Source organism: Camelus bactrianus, chromosome 18 (genome assembly GCF_048773025.1).
Source record: "Camelus bactrianus isolate YW-2024 breed Bactrian camel chromosome 18, ASM4877302v1, whole genome shotgun sequence".
Taxonomy (NCBI): Eukaryota; Metazoa; Chordata; class Mammalia; order Artiodactyla; family Camelidae; genus Camelus; species Camelus bactrianus.
This window is the reverse complement of record NC_133556.1, coordinates 26,837,997-26,865,836: the sequence shown is the minus strand read 5'-3', so window position 1 is coordinate 26,865,836 and position 27,840 is coordinate 26,837,997. Positions and strand designations below refer to the sequence as shown.

The window sequence follows — 27,840 nt, the reverse complement described above, 5'->3', positions numbered from 1 at the left end:
CCGGTGTGTAGGTTGGGGATCTGCAAGGTAACTTTTTAGTTTGCTTGAAAGCCAAGATGGAAAAACATTAGTTTTCTCCAAGCATAGGGACTGAGGGTGATAGAGCTCACTTCGCAGCAGCAAATGGAAACTGACATTCAAGCTTAATCCTAGACAGTTGGACTTGGGAGACTATGTTATATATTCATAATTGGTCTGTTTGCTTAACGTTTGTTCTCAAATGATTCTCACGCTGAAGTAAAGCAAATATATATTTTTAAGAGCTATCCTTTCTCCCCATTTACTTATTTACGTCACTATCGATCATGAATTCTTATTTTATTAAAGTTATAATCTGTTACCATTATTTATTTTGAATCTCAAATTGGCCTAGCTTTGAAATGAGTCATTTTAAGATTTCAATGAGGTGCGTGAGAAATTTCCTTCCGCTGGCTAAGAAAAGTAAAGGGCCTAAGGATGCATTTACAAAAGCGCCTCTGCTCAGTGAGCACACAGTCAAGTACTGGGGCAGGTCTGGGGCCTCAGTTAAGTTCCCCGAACTCCCTTCTCTGAGCGCGTAGGACCCAAGTTCCCCAGTTCCTGAAGCAGGACCGAGCAAAGCTCGGTCCCAAGCCGCCGCCGCCCAATCCTCGGCTTGCCCCTCCTCTTTCGCGAGCCCTGGCCCCGCCTCCCCAAGCCGATTGGTCAGGCAGCCAGCAAGGCACCTAGCACAGAAGACCAGGAGAAGCGGAGTTTAACCAGGGAATGGTCCCCCGCGGCCCTGCTGCGCATGCTCGCTAAGAACCCTCTAGCGCGCTCCTAGAGGCCGGCTCCACCGCGGGGCGGCGCGAGCGGCACGGGGCTCGCTCCCGAGAGGGCAGGTGGGGGCGGGGAGTGGGCACCCGGGTTGCGGTGGGCGGAGGGGCCTGGCCTGCGAGGTCGACGCCTGTGGCTGCAGCGACCCGAGGCCAAAGGACCCGCCGCGGCTTGGTCTCCGGAGAGGGAGGGCCCCACTGCCGTCGCCGCCCGGCCAGTGCCCGGTGAGGACGGGCCCCAGCAGATTGGGGAGGGTCTGGGGCCCCTCGGCGTGGCCGCTCAACCGATCAGGCTCTACGGGGGTCCCAAGGGCTGTTGATGCTGGGGAGTGGGTGTCTCTGAGTCCCGGCGCTCAGGCTGCCTCCTTGTCTTTCACCTGCAATTCGCTGCCTCCTTTCTCCCCACCTCTCCTTCCCCCAACCCACCCGACCCTGGGACTGAGCCCTGACACCCCAAATCAGGGAACCCCACATTCGCCTACTTTTCCTTGACCCTGTTGGCCCCACCCGGTACCGCCCCGGCCCTGGCATCCACCCCAGCCCCATCCCATCTTTGCGGCTCTTGAGGTCCCAGTGACCTTGCACTTTTTGCTGTTGTTTCATCTTCTTCCACCGCTAAATTCCTGACTGCCTGCTGGGGCTTTCAAACTTTTTTGACTCAACTTACACTGAGAAATATATTTTACATGCCTGTAAGTGCAGGTTACTGAAAGATAAGTTTAAAGGGAGGTGCTTACCCTAACCTCACATGATCCAGCCAGATCTACTCTACGTGGGTTCTAACTCTATCCTCTTCTATTCTGTTCTATTCTATTTTATTCTACCCTATCCTATTCTGTTCTGTTCTTTCCATTCCAAAATGCTAACCCATTCAACTGATTTCAGGACCTAATGAGTCTGACCACAGTTTGAAGCCCATGCTTTAACCACCAGTCTTTTGCTTCCTTTACTCCTTGCCTTGGAGGATGCTGAGCTCCAATAATCAGATTATCATGTATAAACGTCAATTCCAAAGAAAGGGTATGTTTTTGTTGTTTTGATGCTTCTGCCTTTCAGGACCAAAATCATTTCCAGGACTAGTTGGATTCGGTCAGGTTTATCTTGTTCCTCTCCCTAAAGCTCGCAGCCGGCCTTGGGGAAGAGAGAATATGTGGAGGCTAGACTGTGGAGTGCTTATAACAGAGATGGAGACAACTTTCATTGTAGAGGAAAATGATTAGAGTTGAGCTTTAGGAAGTCAGCGCTGTGTTGGGAGAATTGGATGCTGAGCAGGGAGATCATTAAGGAGGTGGTGGGGATCGAAGCCCCGAGGTGATGAGAGGTGGGGAAGGTGGTGGAAGATGGTGTGATCAGGTGTTGAGAGATCTGGGGACACAGTAGGGTTGGCATGGGAGGCGTGAAAATAACAAAGATTGTGATGTAGGAGGATTGCGCTGTTTGGGGGCTGGAATCTCCCTTTCTGTGTCCTCTATGTGTAAGTTGTTTTGAAACAGTGATTCTCAGGGGGCATTCAGCAATGTTGGTTGTCAGGATTCCATGGGTGCTACTGGCACCTAGCAGGCAGTAGCACTCCTTGCTAAACATTTCAAGGGACAACCCTCCACAACAAAGAATTATCTGCTGCAAAATGTCAGTGATACTGAGGTTGAGAAGCCATGCTTTGGAGTAGAATTCTTAGTCTTTGGGGGGATCACTGCCACCTTCAGCCTCTCCCAGGAATCATGCCTGTATGCACACTCAGAGATTGCACGTAACCATAGGAAGGTCCATGAGCCAGTCAGTGTGCACCTCTAAACTTCAGAGCTCGTCAGTGGCAGGTGGTGGGGGACAGCTTTTGGAATCATCCAGAAGCTTTTGCAAATATCAGGACCTTCTCTCCTGCCCCTTGCACTATTCAGAACCGCTGCTGGGCTTGGACGAAACACTCCTTGTTCTTACGTGATGATTCACAGCTTATAGAAGAATTTCACATACAGTCTTTGATTTGCTGCTTTTCCTGTTTCACAGGTGAAATCAGCCCAGAGAAGTGATGGGATTTGCCCCAGGTCTTCCACCCAGCAAGCCAGCGCTAAGGATGGGTGTTGGTGGATGGTGATGGTCATTCTCAGTCTCGTGTATGAAGGTAATTCTGTTGATCTGCCATCAGCTGCCCAGCAAGGCTCTGTGGTTCAGGATCCTAGGGCTTGGAGCCACTGGTGTCTGAGAGGCATCTCACAGCTCGTAATATTGTGTGTCTCTTGGGAGTTAGGTTCATCAGAGCAGGCAGTCTGAGTACTTCAGTTTGAGGGCAGGAAAAGAGCACAGAGATTGATGAACCATGAAGTGTGAGGCTCTGGTACTTTCCATTTACATCTGCCTGACTAGAAAATACTCTAGCCACTCAATGAATCCTTACTGAGTAAAGATTGAATATTATAAAGTAAACACATTAGAGCCCAAGTATTTACCTCAAAACAACGCCATCTGAAATAAAAAAAATACATTTAAATCCACCTAGATAAATATACAAGTGTATAAGAAATTGAAGTTTCATAAAATAATACTCACTTTTGTTGCATGCATTGCAGATTGGTTTCCTGTGTAATTTTAACAATTGCTGACTGGAACCCAAAGATTATAAAACCAGTGACCAGGGAGATTTGAAAAGCAGAGACTTAGACCAAAACAAAGGAAATAAAACTCTTCCACACAGAAAGAAAATGAACGTGCGTGAAAGTTTTTACTTAACTCATCAATCAAATAACTGGCAAGATTTTACAACCAGTTACAAGAGAATCCAGAGAAGATTCTAGAAGCTGTAGGTCAGACATATTGACATGAATGTATACATGGAGACAAAACTGGCTTCTTCCAGGACAGGAGAAATTACTTACCTGCCTATACTTCTTTACACGGAGAGAAGGGGAGAATGTGTCTGTAGACTAGAATTATTTTGCGTTGTTCTGTCATCTGTACAGAGCTGTAAAAACAGCTCAAGGGTAGTAAATGACTAGACTCTAAAAGGTTATGTTCTACACAAAGCACAGTTTTCCACTGAAGCACAAATTTCCCCTCTGGTCTCATAATCTCAATGAAAGACAGTTTTTCTACTTTTTATTTATTTTCTATTTCTTAAGAAGCCAAAGTTTTGTTTAATTGTTAAATATACAATACATACAAAAAAGTATATGTATAATTTTAAGACAAATAAAATGAATACCCATATATCCTCTATGCAGTTAAAGAATCAGTCATTACTGGGCCTTCAAAGTCCCACCCCAACCATCTGTTCCCCTACCCCAAAGGAAATCATTATCCTAAATTTTCTGTTAATTATTCTTTTAGAACTTGCTGTATATGTGGGAGTCTCTACTTAATGTACTATCTCATTTTTTCCTGTTTTTAAACTACATAGTTGGCCTATGACTGCATATATTCATCTCTGACTTGGTTCTTTCATTTAATATTGTTTTATGATTCATCCATGTTGATACTTGTAATTATAATTTAACTAACTTTTTCGTTTTTGATGGCAGTAATGGGGATTGAACCCAGGACCTCCATGCATGCTAAGTATGCACTCTACCACTGAGCTATACCCTCCCCCCTCAATGAAAGATATTTTTTATGTTGATATGAGGCTGGTCCCACGAGATTTGGCCTGACTATTTACACAGATGTGGCAGGCATGTTAATTCACTTCCTGGGCCTTCTTGAATTTGCTTTGCTGGAAGTCTCCGTAAGGAATCTCAGATTCGATTTTTTAAAGTCTGATATTCATTATTCCGAGGTGCTAAAGCCATGTCCAGTAAGCTCTCACCCCCAGATTTCACCTGTACTGCTTAAAAATTTGGGCAAAGTCCACCCTCCTTGAGGTCCCCCAAATACCTTAATGTGTCTGCAACTTGTTAAGTTGTTAAAGGATCATTTTAGAAAGATGCAGTCATGACTCTCCCACTGATATAAAATAAATGGTACTGATTTTATTTAACATGTTGATGAGGAAACCTACAGGATGTGACAGATTCAGTGCGATATGCATGTAAAACACTTCATGTGGTGCTGGTACAAAGAAAACCTCAAATCCTTCTTAGGTTAATCACTTAGCTTTGGGCTTCCTAACGTCTGTTCCAGTGTTTCTCAGAGCAGAGCTCATGATCCACCAGTACGAGAGCCTCACGGGGTACTTGTTAAAAATCCAGAATCTTAAATTCTGCTCTAGACCCGACGGCAGAATTTCAGATGAGAAATCCAGGCATCTGCATTTTTATCAAGTGTCCTGGGTAATTCTTAATGGAGACGAGAATTCCATATGCAAATAACTGAAATAAAACTTTCGTGAACATTGTACTTAACTTCATCTGTGGGTCCGCTCTTTATGTTCTGTTTCATTTTTTAAAATACTGCTCTTAAGCCGGGTTTCTTAACCTTGGTCCTGCTGCTGTTTTGGACCAGATCCTTCCTTGTGGGAGTGGTGGGCATTGTGGGATGTTGAGCAGCTTCCTTGTCCCCCACCCCTCAGATGCCAGTAGCATGCCCTGCCCCCCAGTTGCAACAACTAAAAATGTCTCCTGACATAGCCAAATGTTGCCTGGGGGCTCAGATCACCCTGACTAAGAACCACCAGTCTTAACCCGCTACATTGATAACTATAGGTCAGAATCCTCACTTTGAAAATAAAAATTAAATTTATTTTAAGATTTTAAGCCCTGAAAACAGGCACAGGAGGCTTGAAGGCTGACTCTGCCCTTTAGTGGCCTGGATCTTGGTCACTGGAACCTAAGATTAAGCCTTGGGTTCCTCCTCTGTAAATGAGAGAACAGTGGATCTAACTGATGAAGGCATTTGGAAGATAAGATGAAATAATGCCTTCCAGGCCGTAGCCTGGTGCAGGCGCCTCATTGGTATTCGGTGAATAGGAAATGTTGTGATCATAGTCCTTCAGACTCTGAAACATGTGTGATGAGAATCCAACTGGGAGAAAAGAAACTACTGTGAGATTTCAACTGGTAATTTCATTGCTCTGCCTGGTGGTGGAAGAGCTGAGAAGCCCAACAGAAAGTGGTGAGCAGCCTGGGGATTAGCAGAGGCTGGACACTGCCACCACAGCTGGGTGAGGGGACCCAGCAAAGCTGGAGTAGACAGCGCGAGTGGAGCCACGCCAGGCAGGTTGCTTCGAGGACACCCTCTTTGCTCTCCATCCACCCTCCCGTCTCCCAGGGTGCCTCCCATTGACCAGGTCAGCTGGGAGCCACTGACCCAAACCATCAACTAGCTAGTTAGGAGGGCCGATCACTGCAGCTGATGACGGACTCAAGGCCTGACTGCAGCTCTGCAACTGGCACGTCTTACTTGAAGCCTCAGCTACTCAGGGCAGAGGAGGCACCCCATTAGCTCTGGACCAGCAGGGCCTGGGTCGGAGTCCGGGCTCTCATTACCTTTGGGCCACTCACTTCAGGTCTGAGCCTCAGTTTCCCCAGAAGCAGAGCAGGGATGATGGTGGCACTTGGAAGGGAGATTGTTGAGTTCCTGTATGGAAGGTACAGGCTGCCACCATAGGATTTTTGTTCCTGGTTCTCCCAGCTCCAGGACCAACCACATGGCTCTGAGCAGATGTTCCCTTGTCCCCTCCCCTCTCTCCCCCTTCTACCCAGGACACCTCTGGGTCACTTATTTTCTCTGTCAACTTCCACTTTGAAAACTTGGGTTTTCAGAAACCTTTCATTTTGAGTTAATTTTAGACTTTTCAAAAAACTGCAAAAATAGTACAAAGAATTCCCATATACCCATCACTAAGTCTCCCTGAACGTCAGCATCTTACCTAACGTTGTGCAGTGATCAAATCCAGTAAAGCAACATCAATACAATACCATTAACCTAAACTCTTGACCTTATTCAGATTTCACCAGCTTTCCGCCTTGTGTCCTTTTTCTGTTCCAGGATCCCACATCGCATTGAGTCCTTGTGTCTCCCTGGTCCCCTCCAGTCTGTGACAAGACCTCAGCCTTCCCTTGTCTTCAATGACCGTGACACTTTTGAAGTGTCCTGGTCAGTTGTTTTGTAGAATGTCCCTCCATGTGGCTTGTCTGATTAGAATAGGGGTGTGCCTTCTGGGCAGGAATAACAGAGATGATGTTGTGTCCTCCTCAGTGCATTTATTAAGGAGGTCACAGTGTTGATGTGTTTTATTACTGGTGAAGTTGACTTTGAGCACTTAAGGGTGTGCCTGTGGGGTGTCTCCACTGTCAAGTCATTACCTTTCCCCTTGTAATTAATAAGTATCTTGGGGGAAATATCTTTGAGGTTCTGCAAGTCCCACAACAGAGATTGTAAAGTACTTGACTTTCATTCCTTTCTCTGTCTCATTGTCTGTATTACTCTTTGTTTTCTTGGGTGATACATGTTGCATAGGAATGGAATCCCTGCTTTTCCAGGGAGTTATGGAGTTAAAGAAAAAAATCACCAAGCAAGGAGATGCAGCTTATCTTTTTTTTTTTTTTGAAGCTTATCTTTTTTTTTTTTTGCAGCTTATCTTTATTTTTTTGAAAAAAAAAAAAGGTTAATACTTTCCCACTGTAAAGAGTTCATGCACACTGTAAAACAGTTTTCAGAAAACAAAAGAAATTTAAGGAAAAAAATAAATCGCTTTTTTTAAAACAACTTTTAACCTTTTGAGATGTTTCCTCCTAGTTATTTAAGGGGTTTTTTTTAGCTACAAATATATAAAATAAAATTAGTTGATAAATAACAAATGTGATCAGAGTGGAGAAGAGACAGAAGAAATGAGGTGGATTGAGGTCTAGAGGTTGTGTCAGTGTCCAAGTGATATTTTGGTCTTTTGTTTTTTCTTTTTCTTTTTAAATTTAGTCTTTGTTAATTGGATTTTGCTTTCTACCTAATATATTTTGTAAATACAAGCGTTTTTTGGAAGTCTTCTTGAATTATTTGTCCGATACGGAAAAACTCCCATATTCTTGTTTTGGAACCATTGTGGTGCATTTAATTTTACCAAGGATGCTTGCTGTGTGTACGTTTCAAGGGACAACATCGCCATCTTGTGGCCCTCTAGAGTATTGCTCCTGAGGATTTAGATCTGCGTTCGTGTTAGGAGCCTGCATTACGTAATGCCCTTTACTAGGGCTCCATCTGGCCTGCAGGTGGGGGCTTCCCACTTTAAAGAGGAATAAGATAACAAACACCATATTGAACACACATGTGTGCAACAGAAAATTAAGTGTAAACCAAAGGGGTTAATACAGAAATTCGAGGGGCAGGATCCTGGGTTATTTATGAGTATTATGTTCTTAACATTTTAAAAATGTTTTCTATATAGTTTTTACAATATAATATTAGAAACTTACAAAATATCTCAATATATAATCCATGCCACCCCTCTCCTTTGGTGAGAAAACCAAGCCCAGGAGTGAGAAGCCTATTTATGGTGTAGAAAACTGTTTTTTATCCGAGTGACTCTGGGGATGTGAGTCATATCTATAAGGATTTTTTTAAAACAACTTTATTGAGATATGTTTCATATACCATACAGTCCCCTGATCTACAGGGTATAATTCAGTGTTTTTAGTGTATTCACAAGAGTTGTGCAACAATCACCACAATCAACTTTCTGTTTTCATTATCCCAAAAAGAAACCCCACATCTCTTAGTGTCACTCCCTAATCTCCCCCTCCCTCCCCTCCAGCTTCTGACAACCACTAATCTACTTTTTAAAAAAAAATTTTTATTGAAGTATAGTCGATTTACAATGTTGTGTTAATTTTTGGTGTACAGCATAGTGATTCAGTTATACATATATATATACACATTTCTTTTGATATTCTTTTTCATCATAGGCCATTACAAAGCATCAAATATAGTTTCCTGTGCTATACAGTAGGACCTTGTTGTGTATCTGTTTATATACAGTAGTTAGTACACTAATCTACTTTCTGTCTCTATGGATGTGCCTGTACTGGACATCTTACATAAGTGGAATCAGACAACATGCTGTCTTTTGTGTCAGGCATCCTTCACTGAACATACCGTCTTCAAGGTCCATCCACCCTGTAACATGTATCAGAACTTCATTCCTTTTTAAAGCGGAATAAATTCCATTGTATGGATAGACCACATACAGGCCAGAGCAGGTGTTTTGGAAGGAAACATGGGTTATGGATCAACCCAGCTGGTGCTGATCCTGGATGGTGGCCAAAGAGGAGAGTGGTGTGTGCAGAGTTGGGGGGGCATCTGCCAGGCGGCCTGGGTGAGAAGGAAGTAGTTTGGACTTTTCTTGCAAAGTCCAACTGTTGAGGGAAGAAGAGATTTTTGGTAGGTTTTGCTTTGGGATACAGGAGACCTAAGAAACTTGAGACCTGAGAACCCTAAATGCAAAGAATCAGAGAAGGCAGAGAAGTTTGGAGACCAGAGACAGCAGGATATGAATGATGGAGAAGGGGTCCCAGGGAGAGAAGGGGAGGGGGACTCAAGGGAACTGGATGGAGACACTTCATTTTCCAAATCAGGATATAATTTGTATGCTTTCTTCATCCAGACAGTGAAGAGTCATAAGAGCTTATGAAGCACCTATCCTCAGTGGAAATCATGAAAGAGATTTTTAAAAAACTGTAAAATTCTGAATCATGGAGGGATAATCAGAAATCTGCATTGTATGCAGAATCTCATTCACCAATGTTAGGTAGATGGGACATTACTAAATGTAGTGTGTTACAGATTTTTTTTTTTGCACGTGCGGTAAAATATACAGAAAAAAATATACCATGTTAATCATTTTTAGTGTACAGTTCTGTGGCATTAAGTACCTTCAAATCGTTGTGCAACCATCACCACTATCCATCTTTTCATCATCCCAAACTGTAACAGCATATCCATTAAATACTCCCCACTCCTCCAACCCAGCCCCTGGCAACTACTATCTGAATTTCTCTCTCTGTGAATTTGACTACTCTAGCTACGTCATGTAAGTGGAATCTCACAGCGTTTGCCCTTTTGTGTCTGGCTTATTTCATGTTACAGACTTTTAAAATATGCAGCTCTCATTTGCTCATTTGCTGTCCTTTATACTTAATGTCTATGTTCCTGTCACTGCGTTACCAGCCCTTTAAACACGATCATTTTGATATGGGATATTTCACAACCATTAAGTATTATTCCATCTATCAAAAAGCCAAAACCTATTGGGTTCAGTTACTTGCCAAGAATGTCTGTTACTGCTGTGTAACAAATGAGCCATGATCTTGCTGGCTTAAAATAACAGTAGTTTATTATTGATCAGGTTTCCATGGGGTGCCTGGGCTGGTTCCCCTAGGCTCCTTCTTGTGGCTACAAACAGCTAAGGGGTCTACTGAGCTGGTCAGTGCAGATGGTTTCTCTCCATGCCCCGCAGCATCTCCATCCCCTACATGTGGCCTCTCATTCAGTTTCCTTACCTGGAGTCTCAGGGCCATGTCCATAAGGGTGGGGGCTTCCAAACCCCCACAGTGGGCTTCTGTCACACTCTATTAGTTACAGCAAGTGACCAATCTGGGCTGAAGACCAATCCAGATTCAAGGCCACATTGCAAAGGAGCCTGCATACTTTATGGGAGGATTTGTGGTCAGTAAACAATCAACACGTTAAGGCCCTTATGTGGTTGAGAATGGGAACTGTCAATCAAATCTAAATTTTAGCCCAATGTGAGTACCCATGACTTTACACAGCCTGTGGTCAGCCACAGTTCAAGGTCTTTTGTTGTACTGGAACTTTTCCCATATCCTTTGAGGTAGATGGATACGTTAAGCCTTTTAAACAGAAATTTTAGTTGAGAAAATTACACTGTCTCCTGACTCAGGTTACCCATGACTCTGGGTACAGTTCCACGGGAATCGTGGGGGCTATTTGTCATGCCAACCTGCTCTGGTCATGGTTGGTCATACCAACCCTCGCTGGTCTGGAGGAGGCCAGGTTTCAGCGTCTGGTCGTCTGAGACTGAGGCGATTGGTGTGTAGGGGTCCCTGCAGCCTCCACTCCTGTCCGTTGCAAGGCAGGGACCGACGGCCAGGTCTTGTAGGGAATGTGCGTGTTGGGTGAACAGTGACCGCAACGTTTTGGTGGCCTGAGTTGTCTGAAAGGCCTTCTGTGGAATGGAGGGCCGGCTTCTCCGCACCCTTACGCCCTGTCGATGGCGGACGCAGGGAGGTTAAGGAATCGAGCCCGCGTTCCTTTGCCCTGGGACCGGAGCACAGCAGCCCCGGAGGCGGGCTACCGGAGGGTGAGCGCCGGGGCCAATCAGCGTGCGAGGGCGGGGTGGCCTGGGGGCGGGGCCTCCCCGTAACCCTTTCCTGCCCGAGGGGCTCTGCCTGCGGAGGCGCAGGCGCTGTCTTACTGCGGCGGCCCCCAAGTCCCCTGTACCGCCATGTCGTCCTGTGGAGCGGAATGGGGAGGACCGGGAAGGACCGCACAAGAGGAGCAGAGGTTGGGTTGTCCAGAGGCCGGACCAGGACGAGAAGGATAACGCTGGAAGTGTCCCGTTACCTGAATTTCCATGAGTCTCGCCCCTCAAGACAGGGCTTCGCTGCTGCCCGGGGCTGAGCGGGCGTGTAGGGCAGGGGTGTTGGGGAGAAGTTGCAGGGGACGTGGCGCCCTTCTGGCCTTCGGCCTTGGCTGTGTGTCTACGAGGACCTAGGGGCCCCGCGCTTGGACTGACAGGCCTTGGGGAGCTGAATGTGGGCCCCAGGCCACAAACTGTCAGAACAGAAGTGGAGCGCGGGGGTATTGGAAACGCAGAACTTGGGGTGGGGGTGACAGCTCACAGGCTGGAAAACTGAAACGTGAGGAAAGGCCATAGGCTGTTTCTGGGCTATTGCTGAGAGGTGGGAAAGACCCTGACATGCGCTCACCATCCAGTCCCCGAGAAGACAAACCCCACACTGATGCCCCAGGGCCCGGGTCTCCAGGCCAGCCCTGCCCCTGGAATCCATCCTTTTTGCTTCTCCAGACCAGAAGTCAGGGAGCCTTCAGCGACCACGGATTCCCTGGACACCCCTACAGCCCTGTCCCCACTCAGCTGAGGCAGCGCCAGCACCAACTCGGACAAGGTCGCTGCCCTCATGGGGCCTTGGCATCCCGTGATCCTCTGGCCTGGGATGGGGGCTGGATCTAGTTGTAAATTCAGAGTCCTGCCTCCCAGGGCCAGGCTCAGAGTAACTCACAGCTGTCAGTACCTTGGTCACCCCAGCAGCCCCTTGAGAACCCTGTATTTGGCACATTTTACAGACAGAGAAAGAGGTTTGGTCAAGGAGGTGCCAGACCCAAGGCAGCCAACAGAGAAGATGCACTGGCCGAGAATTCTCTAGCTCCGTTCAGGTCCTCCCACACCTCTCAGCCCCTGGTGCCCTGACCACTACCCTAGATCTATTTTCCTGAACCCAGACCCAAGGGCACCTCCACTGATGGGATTTTCCCTCCTCCCTTAGGACAGAGCCCCTGGACTGCCAGGTTCCTCTCTGAGGAGGTGGAGGAGAAATCCATCAGCTGGAGCCTGAGCGTGGCCTGAGGGCCAGGCCATCAGTCCCGGGATGCCCCTGCCCGAGCCCAGTGAGCAGGAGGGTGAGAGCGTGAAGGCCGGCCAGGAACCCTCCCCTGAGTCCCCTGAGATGGGCACAGATGTCGTCCCCACAGCCCGCACAAAACCCAAGGAGTTCTCCAAATTGGTCTTGCTGGCGGCTTCCACTGAGAACGAGGATGGAGTGGACTCCCAGCCCAAAGGAGTGCACTGTGTCTTGTCCCTGGAGATGTCTGGCCCTGACACCTTGGCTGGGACCCCTCAGATCCTGCAAGTAGAGGAACAGGGAGGGGCAGTCCAGCCAAGCCCCCAGGTCGCTGAACAGAAACACAGCAAACCAGACACAGGTGAGTTCTGGGCCGGCTGCTGCTTCCCGGCCACCTTTGTGGTCCTGTGTGCTCAGACTGGGGTCCTGAGCAACCCCCTTTCCAGCGAGGTGGCCTTGGCCATCCCTTCCCTGCTCTGAGCAGGTCCTCCTTGACCTTGTCCCATGCTGGTGTGATGATCATAAGACATCATCCTGTGTACTCCCAACCCTGTGTTCCCATCCATGCCATCCATGCCTCCAGCCTTGTTTTGTGTCAGCTGATCTGGCCCCCCCCTTGCCTTCAGCAGCCCCCAAGCCCCTGGAATTCCTGAGGACCCCGTTTGGTGGCCGACTGCTGGTGCTGGAGTCCTTTCTGTACAAGCAGGAGAAAGCCGTGGGGGACAAGGTGTACTGGAAATGCCGTGAGCACACCGAGTTGGGCTGCCGGGGCCGGGCCATCACCCATGGCCCGAGGGCCACCGTAATGCGGGGCCACTGCCACCCACCCGACGAGGAGGGCCTGGAGGCCCGGCGCCAGAGACAGAAGCTGCCCAGCCCGGCCCTGCCGGATGGCCTGGGGGGTCCCCAGGGCCCCGGCTGCCAAGCGGAGGAGCCGCTGGAGGGAGTGGGCCCGTGGCTGTGCCCAGAGGAGCCAGAGCCCACCCCGGGGCTGGTGCTGAGCAAGCCAGCTCCTGAGGAGGATGAGGGACTCCGAGCCCTGTCACTGCTGAGCTTGCCTCCCAAGAAACGCCCAACGCTGGGGACTGGTGAGTCCCCCCACCCTGGCTCTACTTTCAGGCCAAAGAGAAATGTGGGGTCTCATGTGATTTTTTAATGTGCTCTCAGAACAGCTTTTAAAAATATAAATGTGTCCCAGTATTAATTAAGGCCATGGGCCAGAACTAGTGCTCAGAACCAGGAGGCCCAGGCCCCTCTGGAACTTCCTGATGTAGAAACTGGAGTTTTATGAGCCTCAGGTGATTCTGAACCTTAGCATTTTGGGAAGGTCAGCCTAGTGGGAGACTTGAGCTTTGTCTCTCGGGATCAAGCTCCAGCCCTAGCTCGCATACTGGGCAGCCTCAGAAGGTTTGCTAAAAGTTCTGCACTTTCAGGAGATTTCCTCTAAGATGTGTGATAGCCTAGCTATTAGGGAGATTGGACAGTGATGTGTGGGAAGTGCTCAGCCGTGGTCCAGCATGTGTTACTCCTGAGTAACTGGTAGATGGGGTGTCCACAGCAATTTTTATTACCAGTAACTGGGAAGTGGGCTTGGTCCCAAAGGCTAGGTGCCTCCTGACCTGGAAAGGATTCAGGGATTTAGGGCTTTAAGGCAGCTGCTGTGCTGGGTACCTAGGGTGGGGGGAGGAAGAGGGAAGCTTGGCTGTCACTGTGTCTCCTTTGGTCCCATTTCATTTTATGGCATGTGCATGTGTTATTCAAAAATTAGATAAAATTTTCAAACAAACTAATAAAAAGTATGGCCAGGAGTGACTGAGCACACAGGCTGTGGAATCAGAGCTAGTTTGTCCCTTCCCAGTGTGTGACCTTGGACGTGGCGTGGCCTCCTCACAGGCCACCAGGAGAGGAACTGCACTTCCTCCTTGGGCCTCTAGGTGGGCTGTCAGTGGGGATGCACTGGTCCCCCTCCACCAACACGCAGCTCAGGGGAGCCACGATAAGTGTCAGCATAAAGGAGCAAATCCCCACTAGCCCGCACCTCCCTGGCCTCCTCCCCGATTCCCTCCCTAGGAGAGTCCAGGCCCCTGGAGTTCCTGAGGACCTGCTATGGGGGCAGCTTCCTAGTGCACGAGTCCTTCCTGTACAAGCGGGAGAAGGCTGTGGGGGACAAGGTGTACTGGACGTGCCGGGACCATACACTGCACAGCTGCCGCAGCCGGGCCATCACCCAGGGCCAGAGGGTGACCGTGATGCGTGGCCACTGCCACCCGCCCGATGTGGAGGGCCTGGAGGCCCGGCGGCAGCAGGAGAAAGCCATGGAGACCCTGCAGGCCAGGCCAGGTGGTCCCGGGGGCCAGGTGGACAAGCTGCTCCAAGGTGTGGACAGCCTGCTTTACCGCCGGGGGCCCAGCACCCTGACTCTCACCAGGCCCCGGCCCAGAAAGCGTCCAAAGGTCAAAGATCAGGGCCTTCCGGCCCAGCCCCAAGACCTGCAGGGAACCCTGGCCGAAGACCAGGACCAGGACGAGGACCCGGGTGAGTCCCCCACACCTACTAGCCCAGAGCTAGTACCCCTCGAGTCTTGCTCCCTGAGTTCCCAGGAGGTGGGGGTGGGGGGTAACACCAGGCCTGGGTCAGATCCAGGCCCTGCTCCCGCTCAGGCCCCAAGTTCCTCCTCCCTCCCCCCAGCCACACTCCCATTTCTTCCCAGGAGGCCCAGAGTTCCTGAAGACCCCTCTAGGGGGCAGCTTCCTGGTGTACGAGTCCTTCCTGTACAGGCGGGAGAAGGCGGCCGGGGAGAAGATGTACTGGACATGCCGGGACCAGGCCCGCATGGGCTGCCGCAGCCGGGCCATCACCCAGGGCCAGCGGGTAACCGTGATGCGTGGCCACTGCCATCCACCTGACCTGGCAGGCCTGGAGGCCCTGAGGCAGCGGGAGAAACGCCCTGGTACAGCCCAGCGAGGGAGCCCAGGTAGGCCAGATTGGGTAGGGGCAGGATACCCAGACTGCCCACCTTTCCCAATTGACCTCCAGCAAGCATCCTCCCCATTCTTACTGGGAACCCTCTGGAAGGGGTTGTAGGTCCGCCTCTCCCTCTTCCCTTTCCCCACCTCCTCCTCCTGGTCAGTGGGGTGACTGAGGGCATCACCTGTTCAGTCTCTCTTGGAGGGTGGTCCTCACCCTACTGCTCTGACATCTCTGCAGCACCTAATAAACCCTGGCTCCCCCTCCTTCTTTTTTCTCAAGAATTTATAAAATTCATAGACAAAACTAATTGTACAACCCGGCTTCTCATTTTTCCAGTGAGTGGGTGACACAGTGCCCAGTGAAAAACACACCCTATAGAAGCAGTTTAAGGGCTGCAAGTGACATTTTCCTGTGATTGACTTTTCTTCAGCTGTTCTCCATAAGCATCTACCGTGGTCCCTAAGGGCTCTATGACCAGGGTCCCAGCCCCCCTCTTTTTATCTCTGTCGGCTTCACAGTGCCAGTGTTTTGACAATAACAGGCATATTACCGCCCTCCTCTTGCTGAGAGCAGCCTCCGCCCTGCCTCTCTAGTTGCCCAGCAAAGGCTCACGTCGTCTGAAACATTTGCCTCTCTGCGATTCCCAGTCCGATACTTTCCTGAGTCATCTGAGTCACCTTCGAGCCTTTTTGGACCTAAAACTCTTTCAAACTTGAGATCTCTGTTTTTACTTCCTTCTGAATCTCTATTTCATTTCCATGTAACTTATGTGTTCACGGGATGATTTGTCCCCGCCCCATCCTCACCCCCAACCCCCATACCGAATCACCACCCTGCACTTGCTCCTTACGTTGTTTCTTAGGGCATCTGCTGTCCTCTTCCCTAAAGCGTGCTTCTACCGCGATCAGTTGGATTTTTTTTTAATCTCCAAGTTGCCTGTTGCCTTCTGACCAGAGAAAAACTCAACCGTTACTCGCTGCCTCCTCCACTCCGCGCAGATTTTGCACTTTTTTGTCTCCATTCTGTTCTGTCAGTCTGTCCGCGGTGGCGCGGGAACACTCCGCAGCGTCCTGTCTTTCCTCACGCGGCCCTCTGTCTTCTTTGCTGCTTTATTTGTTGGCCTGGTTTTCTGCGCGTCCGTTGCTTCCCTTTCTTGCAGGCCAGCACACCGCTTGCCCCAGAGGGCTCTGCATTTTGCTCCAGCGCCGCCTCGCCCCTCTCCACGGGCCCCGCCCCGCCCTGGCCCCGCCCCTTCACTGGGCCCCGCCCCCACGCCTGGGATGTCCGTTTGGCTGGACCCTCATGTCTGGACCGTCTTTATCTCGCCTGGTTTACTCCCTTGTCTTTCCAAGTCCCTCCTCTGGTCGGTATCCGAGCGATTCTCTGGAGGCTACACCACAGAGACCGTGGATCTGAAGCCATCTTGGTGGAGGTGTGGCTGTTCGTGGCTCCGGGTTGCAAATCCTCTTCCGTGGTTGTGTAATCTCTATGCTCGAATAACCGCAGCTTTCCGAGGACTGGTCTTACACAGGCGGGGGGCTCTTTGAAGATGTAGGGCAGCGTCTCCAAACCTGGGGTACGTGGTTTTGCTGGGGGCACTTGAGGCCTTTTCAAGCCAAGAAGTCCTGTTCTTCACTTATGGAAATGTTCTCGTGTTCTTAGATGACTCTCCACTCTCCGTTTTGTGTCTTTGTTGGTCAGATGTCGCTCTTCCTGGCACACCTGTCTGATATTTCCTCGATTTGGCTGTCCAGTCCTTCGATTTAATTTTTAACTTTCGCTCTTGTATTTGAATTCCTTTGCATTCCATCGACTAGAAGCGCAGCGGCCCCACCTTCCAGCCTCTGGCAGCGGCCTTGTTTTCTCCAATTCCTTTTTCTCTGTGGGCTTCTCTGGTCTCGGCCTCTCAGGGTAAAGCTTCTCTCGACCGTCTGGTGGTCCTTGGCCATCTGCCAGGCTTAAGGTGCGACTGACTGGCTCTGTGTGTGGGCACCCACTTGGTTTACTCGCAGGCCTTAGCTCTGTGGGTCTGCGGGCTGCTCAGTGCCCCAGGATGAACCTCCCGCGAGGGTGGTCTCAGCCTGGCTGCCAGCCTCCAGGGACTTGGGTGGGGAAACCGGGCGGGACGTGTCAGATTCCAGGTGCAGACTTCCTCCTCCCTCCCACCCCGCAAACACTTCTTCTACCAGGTGCGGGCACCTATTTTACTGCTCTTCTTACAGACAACCCTCGCCAATCCCCCTGTTTGTGGCCTGCCCGGGACCCCACCCTCAGAGGGACCTTGGGCCTCCCTGGGCTTGGCCACTGGACTCTGCTTGTCCTCAGTGGCTTCCCTTTCAGGCTAGGAGAGCTTTTGGTTTGCCAGGTCTGTGACCACATGACCCTGTCTTCTGAGCCTCTAACCTAGGTCAGCATCTCTGCCCTCTGCCCTCTCCTCTCCTCTCTGAATCTCTGGCCTTGTGCCCTGTGCCTTTTTCATTCCTCATTGGACATTTTCATTGACTGTCGGGGGAGCAGAAACAGGCCCCTCTACAGCCATTCGCCCCTACCCCGGCCCCAGTTCATCCAGGGCCTTCTCACTCCCCACCCCCATGGCTGCCACTGCTGCTGCCTTAGCAGACTCCCCAGTCTGCCTCCACCTCCCCTGTGTAGTCCCTGCACCTGGGCAGAGGAAAGGGGTTCCTCTGAGCAGAAGGGCACTGCCACTTCCCGGGTCCCTCCTCTCAATATATCAGGGCAGCAACCCAGGCCCCTCCCCACCTCCCCTTGCTGCCCTAAGGTCAGATCCCCAGCCAGGCTGGCCCTCTGGAGGAGTCCATTCTTCTGCAGCACTAGGGGCTGTACACAACTCCTATTTTGCTCCTGATTGCTTGTCCCACAAAGGGCTGCCACTCATTCTGCCAACTTAGCAGGGATGAGTGGCCCTTGTGCCATCCCACTACCGGCCCGTTGGATAAGATGCCGCCTTCCTGCAGGCACCCAGAGATGGGGAAGATGGAGCTCTGCCTTCAGGGGCCTCCGCCTCACTAGTCTCCCACCTCCCTTCTCTCTCAGGCTCAGGAAAGGAGCCCCTGGCAGCTCAGGCAAGGCTGGGTTTGGGGGAGGTGGGTAGGGGCTGTGTCCTGGGCTCCAGGGCTGTCTGGCTGTGAGGAGGTGGATGCAGTGTGGAGTGGGGTCCGTGGGTCTCTCTCCAGGAGCCTTGCTGATCTTGGCTCTGAGAACAAGGCCCCGACCCCTCCTCACTCCTCAGCTCAGAGGCCTGGCTCCAGGCTCTCCCTCCCCTGACCCCTCTCCCATTTCTCCCCAGGAGGCCCTGAGTTCCTGAAGACCCCTCTAGGGGGCAGCTTCCTGGTGTACGAGTCCTTCCTGTACAGGCGGGAGAAGGCTGCCGGGGAGAAGGTGTACTGGACGTGCCGGGACCAGGCCCGCATGGGCTGCCGCAGCCGGGCCATCACCCAGGGCCAGCGGGTGATGGTGATGCGCAGGCACTGCCACCCGCCCGACCTGGGGGGCCTGGAGGCCCTGAGGCAGCGGGAGCAGCTCTGTAGCCCGGCTCAGAGGGAAGGCTCAGGTGCGGCGAGATGGGGCGGGCAGGTGCCAGATCCCAGTCTCCCTGCTGGCCCAGCAGCCCCCTGGGACAGCCCAGAACACAGGCTGGAGGCAGCCTGCTGGGACAGTCCATCTGTGGTCCATGTCCAGTGGGCTTCAGCCACACATGTTGGTCTGTCCTTCTGGGCTGTGAGTTCCCTCAGGGTAGGGGCCACATCTGGTACTGGTCCCAGTGTGGGATGGGCCATTGGAGGGAGAAACCCACTCAGGCCACTAGAGAAAGGGGGGCTGGGGGCCACAGTGGCATTACTGGCAGCTCAAAGTGCCTGGCACCCATTTGTGGGGCGATGCTCCTGGACCTCAGAAGCATCTGTCTCCCCTCACCCTCCCCACCCTGCCCCCCAGTGCCTTTTGGCTACCCCTATCCCTGCATCTCATGATCCTTCAATTCAGATTCTAAAAGTCTAGAAAGGGAGAATTTGCTTGGTTACTAGCTGGCCTAGGGGAGGGTGGACAGGCAGTCAGGAGGCCCCTGCTGCCCTGTCCAGACCAACTGTGGGCCTCCCAGAGCATTCCAGCCCAGCCCCTGCCCTGGGGCGTTTGCCAGCCAGGTCAGAGTTGGAGCAGGGTCAGAGGAGGCCAGCAGGAAAGCTCAGGGTTTGGGTGGCTGCAGGCCCAGCCTGCCCCATAGCACCAGAGCCCTCAGAAAGGCAGCCAGTCTTCACCTCAGGGCATCAGGGCCATGGTGAACTGAGCTTCAGTCCCCAGGGTCCTGCAGAGGTGGGGAGAGGTACCACAGGGCAGGGACAGCATGGGATATGCCAGGGGGGATGGTGTGGGGGAAGAGGGATACTGCAGTTTCCTGGCTGGGGCTGGCTGGTGGGACAAAGGAAACAGTCTCCATCCCTGGCACTCAGGCTCTGTCCCCTGCCTCCAAGTCCTGGCCTGGGCACCCCACTCATGCATCATGTTCCTTCCAGAAGCCTTCCAGCCTCTGGAGTTCCTGAGGACTTCCCTCGGGGGCAGGTTCCTGGTGTACGAGTCCTTCCTCTACAGGAAGGAGAAGGCGGCCGGGGAGAAGGTGTACTGGATGTGTCGGGACCAGGCCCGGCTGGGCTGCCGCAGCCGGGCCATCACCCAGGGCCAGCGGGTGACTGTGATGCGCAGCCACTGCCATTCGCCGGACCTGGCAGGCCTGGAGGCCCTGAGGCAGCGGGAGCAGCTCCCCAGCCCGGCCCAGCAGGAGGACCCAGGTACGGACGGGGGTGGGGGGGGGGCAGAGGAGGGGGAGGAAAGAGCCATGGGTATCTTGGTCTCTGCCAGCCCAGCGTTCAGACACCTCAGGGGACAGGCACATGTGAGGAGCTTGGTTCCCTGGCCTTTCTGCCTTTCCAGAGGCTTCTGCCTCTCCTCTCTGCTGGCTCCTCCTCCTGAACGTAAAAAGACACCTGAATCTGTCCTGGCCTTAAAACAACTCCCATCTGAACTGCTGTTTTCTCTCCTCTCTTTTATCCTAAGGGGTCTTAACTTGTTACAAATGGTAGTATGTTTTGAAAATCTAATGAAAAAATATAGACTGCCCCAGAAGACTGTACTCTCTCACACACACACACACACACACACACACACACACAAGCGTGTGTGCATGAAGTTTTGCATATAATTAACCGAATCAGACTGAAAATGGGTTCCCTTCAGATAAACAGAATGTAAAGCCAGTCTTTACAAAGCACTTTGTGTCTCATATTAATGTATATCAGTATGAAAGTCCACATCTTAGAAGATACTGAAATGAATCCCAGTTGGATAAAACAACCAAAAGAAACTTGATTTCTGCTTTAAAAAAAAATTCCATGAGAAAACCACTGTTTGGCTTAACCCAGGAGAAACAGCTGTGCCATGCCTTTGGCAGGGTGAAGGGTGTCCTATCTTTGAGATCTGGTTGCCTCCCAATCTTTGGTGACAAGGTGAAGACTGCCTCTGGAGCTCCCATGGCTTATTTTACCAGGCATAGGCAGTTTGAGGCATCAGAAAACCAGAATTCCCAATGACTCCCTCGGTGGAGTCATTCTGCCTGGTTTTCTTCATCCTCAAGGCCTTGAGGGCATCGTGACAAGGTGTGTGCCTTGGCCTCTGGCAACTTCAACAAGAAAAGAATTGTTAATGCATATTTTCAATTTGTTTTCCTCAGAAAAGATAAAGCTTCTGCCCGAAGTTCAACTGTGCTGCAAGACTTGTTCTCTTGAAAGCCAACAGAGTTACGGGTAATTGTATTCGCTGCATCACAAATTACCACAAAACTTAGTGCCCCAAACTAAGAAATATTTACTATCTCTCACAGTGTCTGGGGGTCAAGATTTTGGGAATAGTTGGGCTGGGTGGTTCCAGCTAAAGGTCTCTCAGATGGTCGAAGAAAAGATGTCAGTGGGGTACAGCCATCTGAAAGCTTGGGTAGGGCTGGAGGAAACTTCCACAGCGGCCCATTCACTCACATGGCTGTAGCTGGAGGCCTCCGTTCCTCACCATCTATAGGCCTTTCCTTTGGGCTGCTTGAGTGTCCTCAAACATGACAGCTATCTTCCCCCAAAATGAATGATCCAAGGGAGAGAGCAGAGCAAGAAGGAGGCCACCAACAATAGCAGAATTCATCTACTTCTCAAGCACATGTGGCAGATTCTCGAGGACAGACCACATGTAGGCCCTAAAATAAGACCCCACAAATTTAAAAGGATTGAAATCATACGAAGTATGTTGTTTGACCACAGTGGAATGAAATTAGAAGTCAATGACAGAAAGAAATTTGGGAAACTCACAAATATATGGAATATTAAAGAACCCCCTTCAGAAGATTAGCAGTGACTCAAAGAAATCACAAGGGAAATTAGAAAATACTTTGAAATGAACGAAGTATAGACACAGCACACCAGAACTTATGGGAGGCAGCTAAGCAGTGCTTAGAGGGAAACTTATAGCTACGAACACTTACATTTAAAAAAGAAGAGGGGGGAGGGTACAGCTCAGTGGTAGTGCATGTGCTTAGCATGCACAAGGTCCTGGGTTCAATCCCCAGCACCACCATTAAATAAATAAATAAATAAACACAAACAAACAAACAAACAAACAAACCTAATTACCTGCCCCCCAAAAGAAAGTAAAAAATAAATAAAAAAAGAAGAAAAATCTCAAATCAATAACTTAAACTTACATGTTCTGACACTAGAAAAAGAACGAAATAAAGCAAGCAGAAGGAAGGAAATAATAGATATTAGAATAGAAACTAATGAAATAGAGAATAGAAAAGCAAGAGAGAAAACTAACAAATCCAAAAGTTGGTTCTTTGAAGGGATCAACAAAATCAACAAACTTTTATCTAGGCCAAAAAAAAAAAAAAAGATTATAAGGATATGCCGTGAACAACAGCATGCCAACAAATTGGATAACTTAGGTGAAATGAAAAAATTCCTAGAAAGACAAGCTACCACACCTGATTCGAGAAGAAATAGAAAATCTGAATAGACTTATAACAAGTATAGAGATTGAGTTAGTAATGTTAAAACTTCCCGACAAGAAAAGTTCAGGCCCAGATGACTTCATTGGTGAGCTCTACCATATATTTAAAGATCTTTCACATGCTCTTCCCAAATACAGAAGAAGAGGGAACATTTCCCAACTCATCCTGTAAGGCCAGGAGTACCCTGTTACCACAACCAAGCAAAAACAGCACAAGAAAACTATAGAACAATATCTCTCAGGAATATAGATGCAAAAATTCTCAATAAAATAGCAGCAAACTGAACCCAGCAACATAAAAAAGGATCATACACTGTGACCAAATGGGATTTCTGCCAGGAATGCAAGATTGCTTTAAAATCTATAAATCAATATCATATTATGATACTGATGAACTGAATAGACATCACATAACAGGCCTGCAACCTCTGTCCTTAGAACAGCCTACTTACAAGGTTGACCGTTAGCCAGCATCCAGGACTTGGCTGATACTGTCCCCAAATGATAACTGTTGCTCACTCTCACCTGTTTGTACAAAGAATGTGATTTTTGCTGAACACTTGCTCTTCTTCTGAGATTCTGGAATTTCAGTCACTGCAGCTGGTCACCCAGGTACCATGTGCCTGCATGACTGACCCCCAATAAAAACCTTGGACACCTAGTCTCAGGCAAGCTTCCCTGGTAGACAACACTTAACACATGTTGTCATAGCAACCAAAGAATAGATACACTGGACTTCATCCAAATTTAAAACCTTTACTGCTTCAAATAACACCATCAAGAAAGTGAAGAGACAATCCAAAGAATGAGAGAAAATATTTGCAAATCATGTATCTGATAAAGGACTTGTATCCAGAATATATAAAGAGTTCTTATAACTCAACAGTAAAAAGATAAATAACCCAATTAACAAGTGGGCAAAGGATCTGAATAGACAGTTTTTACCTCAAAGATTTAATTTCTTCTATGAAGTTCAGAATGTACAAATGGCCAGTAAGCACAATTAAAGACGTCCAGCATCATTAGCCTTAGGAAATGCAAATCAAAAGTACAATAAGATACCACTTCACACCCACTTAGGATGCATAGAATTAAAAAGACAGACTATCACAAGTGTTGGTAAGGATGTGGAGAAACTGGAACCCTCTCATGCTCTTAGTGGGAATGTCAAATGGCACAGCCACTTTGGGAAACAGTCTGGCAGTTCCTCAAAGTGTTAAACATAGTGTGTAGGTTCACCCAGTAATCCCGCTCCTAGGTGCACACCCCAGAGAACTGAAAACACGGGTCCATCAAAATTGTACACCAATGTTCGTATCAACATTATTCATAAGAGCCAAAAAAGTGAAAACAACCCAAAGTGTCCATCAGTGGTTGAATGAATAAGTAAAACATGGTCCATTCATACAATGAAATATTATTTGGCCATAAGAAGGAACGGGGAGGAGGGTATAGCTCAGAAGTAGAGTGTATGCTTAGCATGCACAAGGTCCTGGGCTCAATCCCCAGTCCCTCCATTCAATCAATCAATCAATCAATCTAATTACCTCTCCCCTTCAAAAAAAATTTTTTTTAACTAAAAAGGAATGAAGCACTGACACATGCTACAACATGGATGAACTGCAAAAACATGATGCTCAGTGAAAGAAGCCAGACACAGGAGACCACATACTGTATGATTCCATTTATATGAAATGTCTAGAACAGGCAAATCTAAGGAGATAGAAAGTAGATGAGTGGTTGCCTAGGGTGATGAATGTTGGGAGGGTAATAGCTAAAGGGTATGGAGTTTCTTTTAGGGATGAGAATGTTCTAAAAATGATGGTGGTCACGAATGCACAATTCTATGAATATACTAAGAACCATAGAATTCTACACTTTACATGGGTGAACCCTCCAGCACGTGAATTATAGCTCAATAAAGCTGTTTTTTTTTTTTAATGGGAAGATAGCCACAGTGACCGTTATGGCCAATGTCACACCGCATCACTCCTGCTTTTACTCTGTCCATGAGAAGCCAGTCACCACATCCAGCCCACACTCGAGGGGAGAAATAGGCTCCTCTACCTGAAGTATTTGCTAAACATTTTCTAAACCCATCACAGTAATAAAGGAGAACTTTATGTTTTCTGTCAAAGAATCTTGAAAAGTCCAGGGTACAAATCCTGGCAACTTCTTCGGAGCAGGAGATGGGACTTCACAGTGGTGTTGGGTGAATCCCAGGACATACTAGTGTAGAAAGCCAGGAATTCCCAAATAATATGTCATGGAGCAGTCTCACATTTTAAAGGAACTGATATGATGCATGTATATGTGTGTGTATAAAAATGACCTACTTCCTACAATGAAATCTACTAAAGTTAATTTTTACCTTGTGTAGATCCATAGATCCATTTGTCTGTTTTATTGATGTTTTTCCCCAGTAAAAAGTGTATTTTGATAGAGAGCTTTTCATTTTATAAATACACTATGAGTGACTGGGGGAAAAAATGATCTAGTATATCAATTGTTTATTTACATCAATAAACCATTCAATTTAAAAAAATGATCTAGTTGAAGGTGATCTTTAGGAAAAAAGGATTACAGGAATCTTAACTTTCTTTACTGTCTATTACCAGCATGTTTGGGTTTGTATAATGAATATGTGTTTCTTTGTAATCAGGGAGGTGGAAGATACAAAACTTGACGGTGAGTCCCAGTGAGGCCAGTCTCCTCCCCAACTCAGCAGAGGAATCTTGAGTGTTGTCAGCGTCAAGGATGCTCCGGGTCCACACAGGGCCCCGGCATTCCCACCCGGTAGATTTCGCTTGACAAATCCTCTCTGTCACTCTTCCAAAGCATCCATCCATGGCCTTCATGTTTCCTCAAAAGGTCTCTCAGGATGGTGTCTCCGTGCTGGCCAAGAAAAGCACCAGGAGCTGGCGGCCTGCAGCTGTGTGTGATGCGGGGGTGTTGTGGGGGAGGCCACAACCTCCAAGAGATCTGAAGAAGCATCTTTCACCAAAACACCTCTCCCCTGCTCTGTCGCTTCAAGCTGCAAACACCCAACCATGTCCAGAGCCCTCAGCTTCGCCAAGGACATTCTTGTTGAGAGCGGTCCTGTTTCGGCGCCACAAAGTCGAAAGTCATTGAGGAGGCCCCTTCAAGACAAAGGTGGGGCAGGTGTGGGGAAGTTCCTGCTTCTTCAGGCTGAACCACCCTGCCCAGTTCCAGCCACCCAGGTGTTTTCCGGACAGGTGCCAAGTGGGCCTTCGCACTACTTGGCCACCTGCTGCCAGGGCGTGGCTGTCCCTGCCGGAACAGAGGAGGCCAAAACCAGAGTCCTAGCTCCATCCTCTGTTGGATTTCTTTTGCTGTTTTTCAACTGAAATTAAACCCAGTGTCGACAATGCCCACGGCAGGTGGTGTTCCTGGCAGTGGGAGCCTGCCCGACGTCTGCAGGGAGCCAGCGCTGGGCAGAGGCTACGTGGCTGAGGCCAGCGGGGCCCTGGGTCGCCCACGTTTGCCTGATGCAGGAGGAAAGGCAGACCAGGATGGAGGTGGGGGTGGATCCCCTTCTCCTGTCTAGTAGCGCAGCTGGGAGTCGGCCTACAGTCTGGAAGATACAGGCTGATGTCCCCCATGAACTCCAGAGGTTGCTGCTTGCTAACAGGGTTGCATCCTCCACAGCAGGCTCCTTGCCCCAACCCTGTAATTACAGAGGAAGCCCACAGTGCAGGCTCCCTGTCTCCTGGCAAGCTGGCCTTGCAGCCTGCCATCCAGCTACAGCACAGTGATAGTTCGCTGTCCCTCTGCCTATACATTTCCCGCAATAAACTCTATTTTATATCTCACCGTGTAGAGATGCTGTGTCCACATCCCCTTTGCAGCCACAGATGGGCACCAGGCACCATGAGACCACACACTCCACGTGTCTCAGTGCCAGGTGGTTGGAGGTGACAGTTTGGTTGGGCACCCGCCCGGGGGAGACCTCCATGCCTGGGACAGCGCCTGGTCACCTGGCTCACGTATCAGCTGGACTAACAGTGGGTGGGTGTCCTCAGAGAGGTTGCTGAGAGGTCTGCCCCAAGCCCGGTGCAGCACCTGCTGGCTATTCTCTGGCCCTCATGTAGCTGAAGAGAGGCCTTGATCCTCTGCTGACTCACCCTGAGTCCTCCCTGACTTGTTTCCATAAGCTGGGGCAAGCTTAAAATGGAAATGGCACCCCCAGACAACCTTGACCCCCAAGACCCTGGCTACTTTCCCGTGCAGGTAATTGGCCCATCTCTTGACTCAACTATCGGCTTCACGGGACCCTCGCCCACAGCCTGGCCAGTAGTCATGAGATGGTCCAGCAATGGACAGCCCACCTCCCAGGCAGGATGCAGCCATCTGCCAAGAGACCCATTGTGCTGCTGGCCCCTGCAGTGGACACTCAATACTTTGCCATGAAGCACACTGCCCCAAGACAGTGACCAGCCCGTGGCCAACACCAAAGACACGACACTGTGAGAACAGATATACCCCAATCCTAGACCCACAGATGTGCACGCCCACAGAAGGCAGCCACACCTAGAGGAAGGCACCTGGATTCAAAGGAGAGTCAAGTCTGTGCCACCCCCAGCTGGGTCCCCACTCAGTCCCCCATGACAGGAAACCCCACACAGGCCTGAGGTATCCAGCAAGAAGCACTGAGCCCCTGCAGCCGTTGTCATCTGCAACACTTGCAGGGTCACTGGTTCTGCAGCTTCCATAACAGGGCCTCCATGGGGCTCAGAGCTGACTACTCCCCAACCCAAGTCCCAGGCCTGGCACCTTGGCTGGGCTCCAGGCACCCAGAAGTTGGGGTGCAGCATGAGGAGGATCAGGGAAAGCACCAAGCTTGTCTTCCCCCTAGACAAGCACGTCAGCCAGGGCCATAGGCTCTTCCTCTTCTCTGCACCTTTGACCTTAGAGAGCAGATGGATGGTCCACATTGCTCAGGCTGAGAACTCCCAGATGGAAATGAATTTGGAAGCTGCTGCTGCCTTGGATGGCCCCAAGGCCTCCCACCACTGAGCTCCAGAGTCTCCCCTTTGTATGGCCACTTCTTCCACGGTTCCAGAGCCAGAGAGATGTCCCTTGCCCCATCTGTGTCACAGAGCAAAGCGCACAGGGGCAGGCCCCTCCCTGAAGCTGGCCCCTTGTGGATGATGACAGGTGGGTGGGATCATGTCCTTCATCCCTGTTTCCACTCTGCGCTAGTTTCTCCCAGTAAACTCTATTTCATATGTATGCACCATGCAGAGCTGGTAGAGTGTCTCTGTGTCCCTTTGGATGACTGCGCAAAATCTCGTTAAGAAATTTGAAATAAAAAATTCATGAGCGGTAAAAACACCAATGAGGAACTCGAATTTTAAAAATGGGGAGCAGTGGCCAGCTCTAGGGCCCTGGCCTCTAGTCCTGTCCCCAGGGTTGTGAGGTGAGTGTCCCTGAAATGCTTGTCCTGGCCCAGCTCTTCCTGCCACCATGTCCTC

General features: G+C 49.8%; 1 protein-coding gene across 10 annotated transcripts; it reads left to right on the top strand.

Annotated features, from left to right (window-relative positions):
* The first annotated feature begins 792 nt into the window (after positions 1-792).
* On the top strand, positions 793-26,178 carry FLYWCH1 (FLYWCH-type zinc finger 1). 10 transcript variants are annotated; one of them, XM_074346464.1, is made up of 12 exons: positions 793-1,019; positions 2,802-2,916; positions 12,242-12,677; positions 12,943-13,404; positions 14,387-14,851; positions 15,027-15,290; positions 18,262-18,369; positions 18,594-18,857; positions 19,816-20,088; positions 21,027-21,099; positions 25,008-25,033; positions 25,217-26,178. In XM_074346464.1, exons 3-12 carry the CDS (start codon positions 12,344-12,346, stop codon positions 25,285-25,287), a joined length of 2,340 nt encoding a protein of 779 aa, XP_074202565.1. In that variant the 5' UTR covers positions 793-1,019; positions 2,802-2,916; positions 12,242-12,343; the 3' UTR covers positions 25,288-26,178. The 10 variants fall into 10 exon arrangements, with proteins under 10 accessions (XP_074202565.1, XP_074202564.1, XP_074202559.1 ...); XM_074346463.1 differs by lacking the exon at positions 25,008-25,033 and having other exon boundaries at positions 12,946-13,404; XM_074346458.1 differs by lacking the exon at positions 25,008-25,033.
* The last annotated feature ends 1,662 nt before the right edge of the window (positions 26,179-27,840 follow it).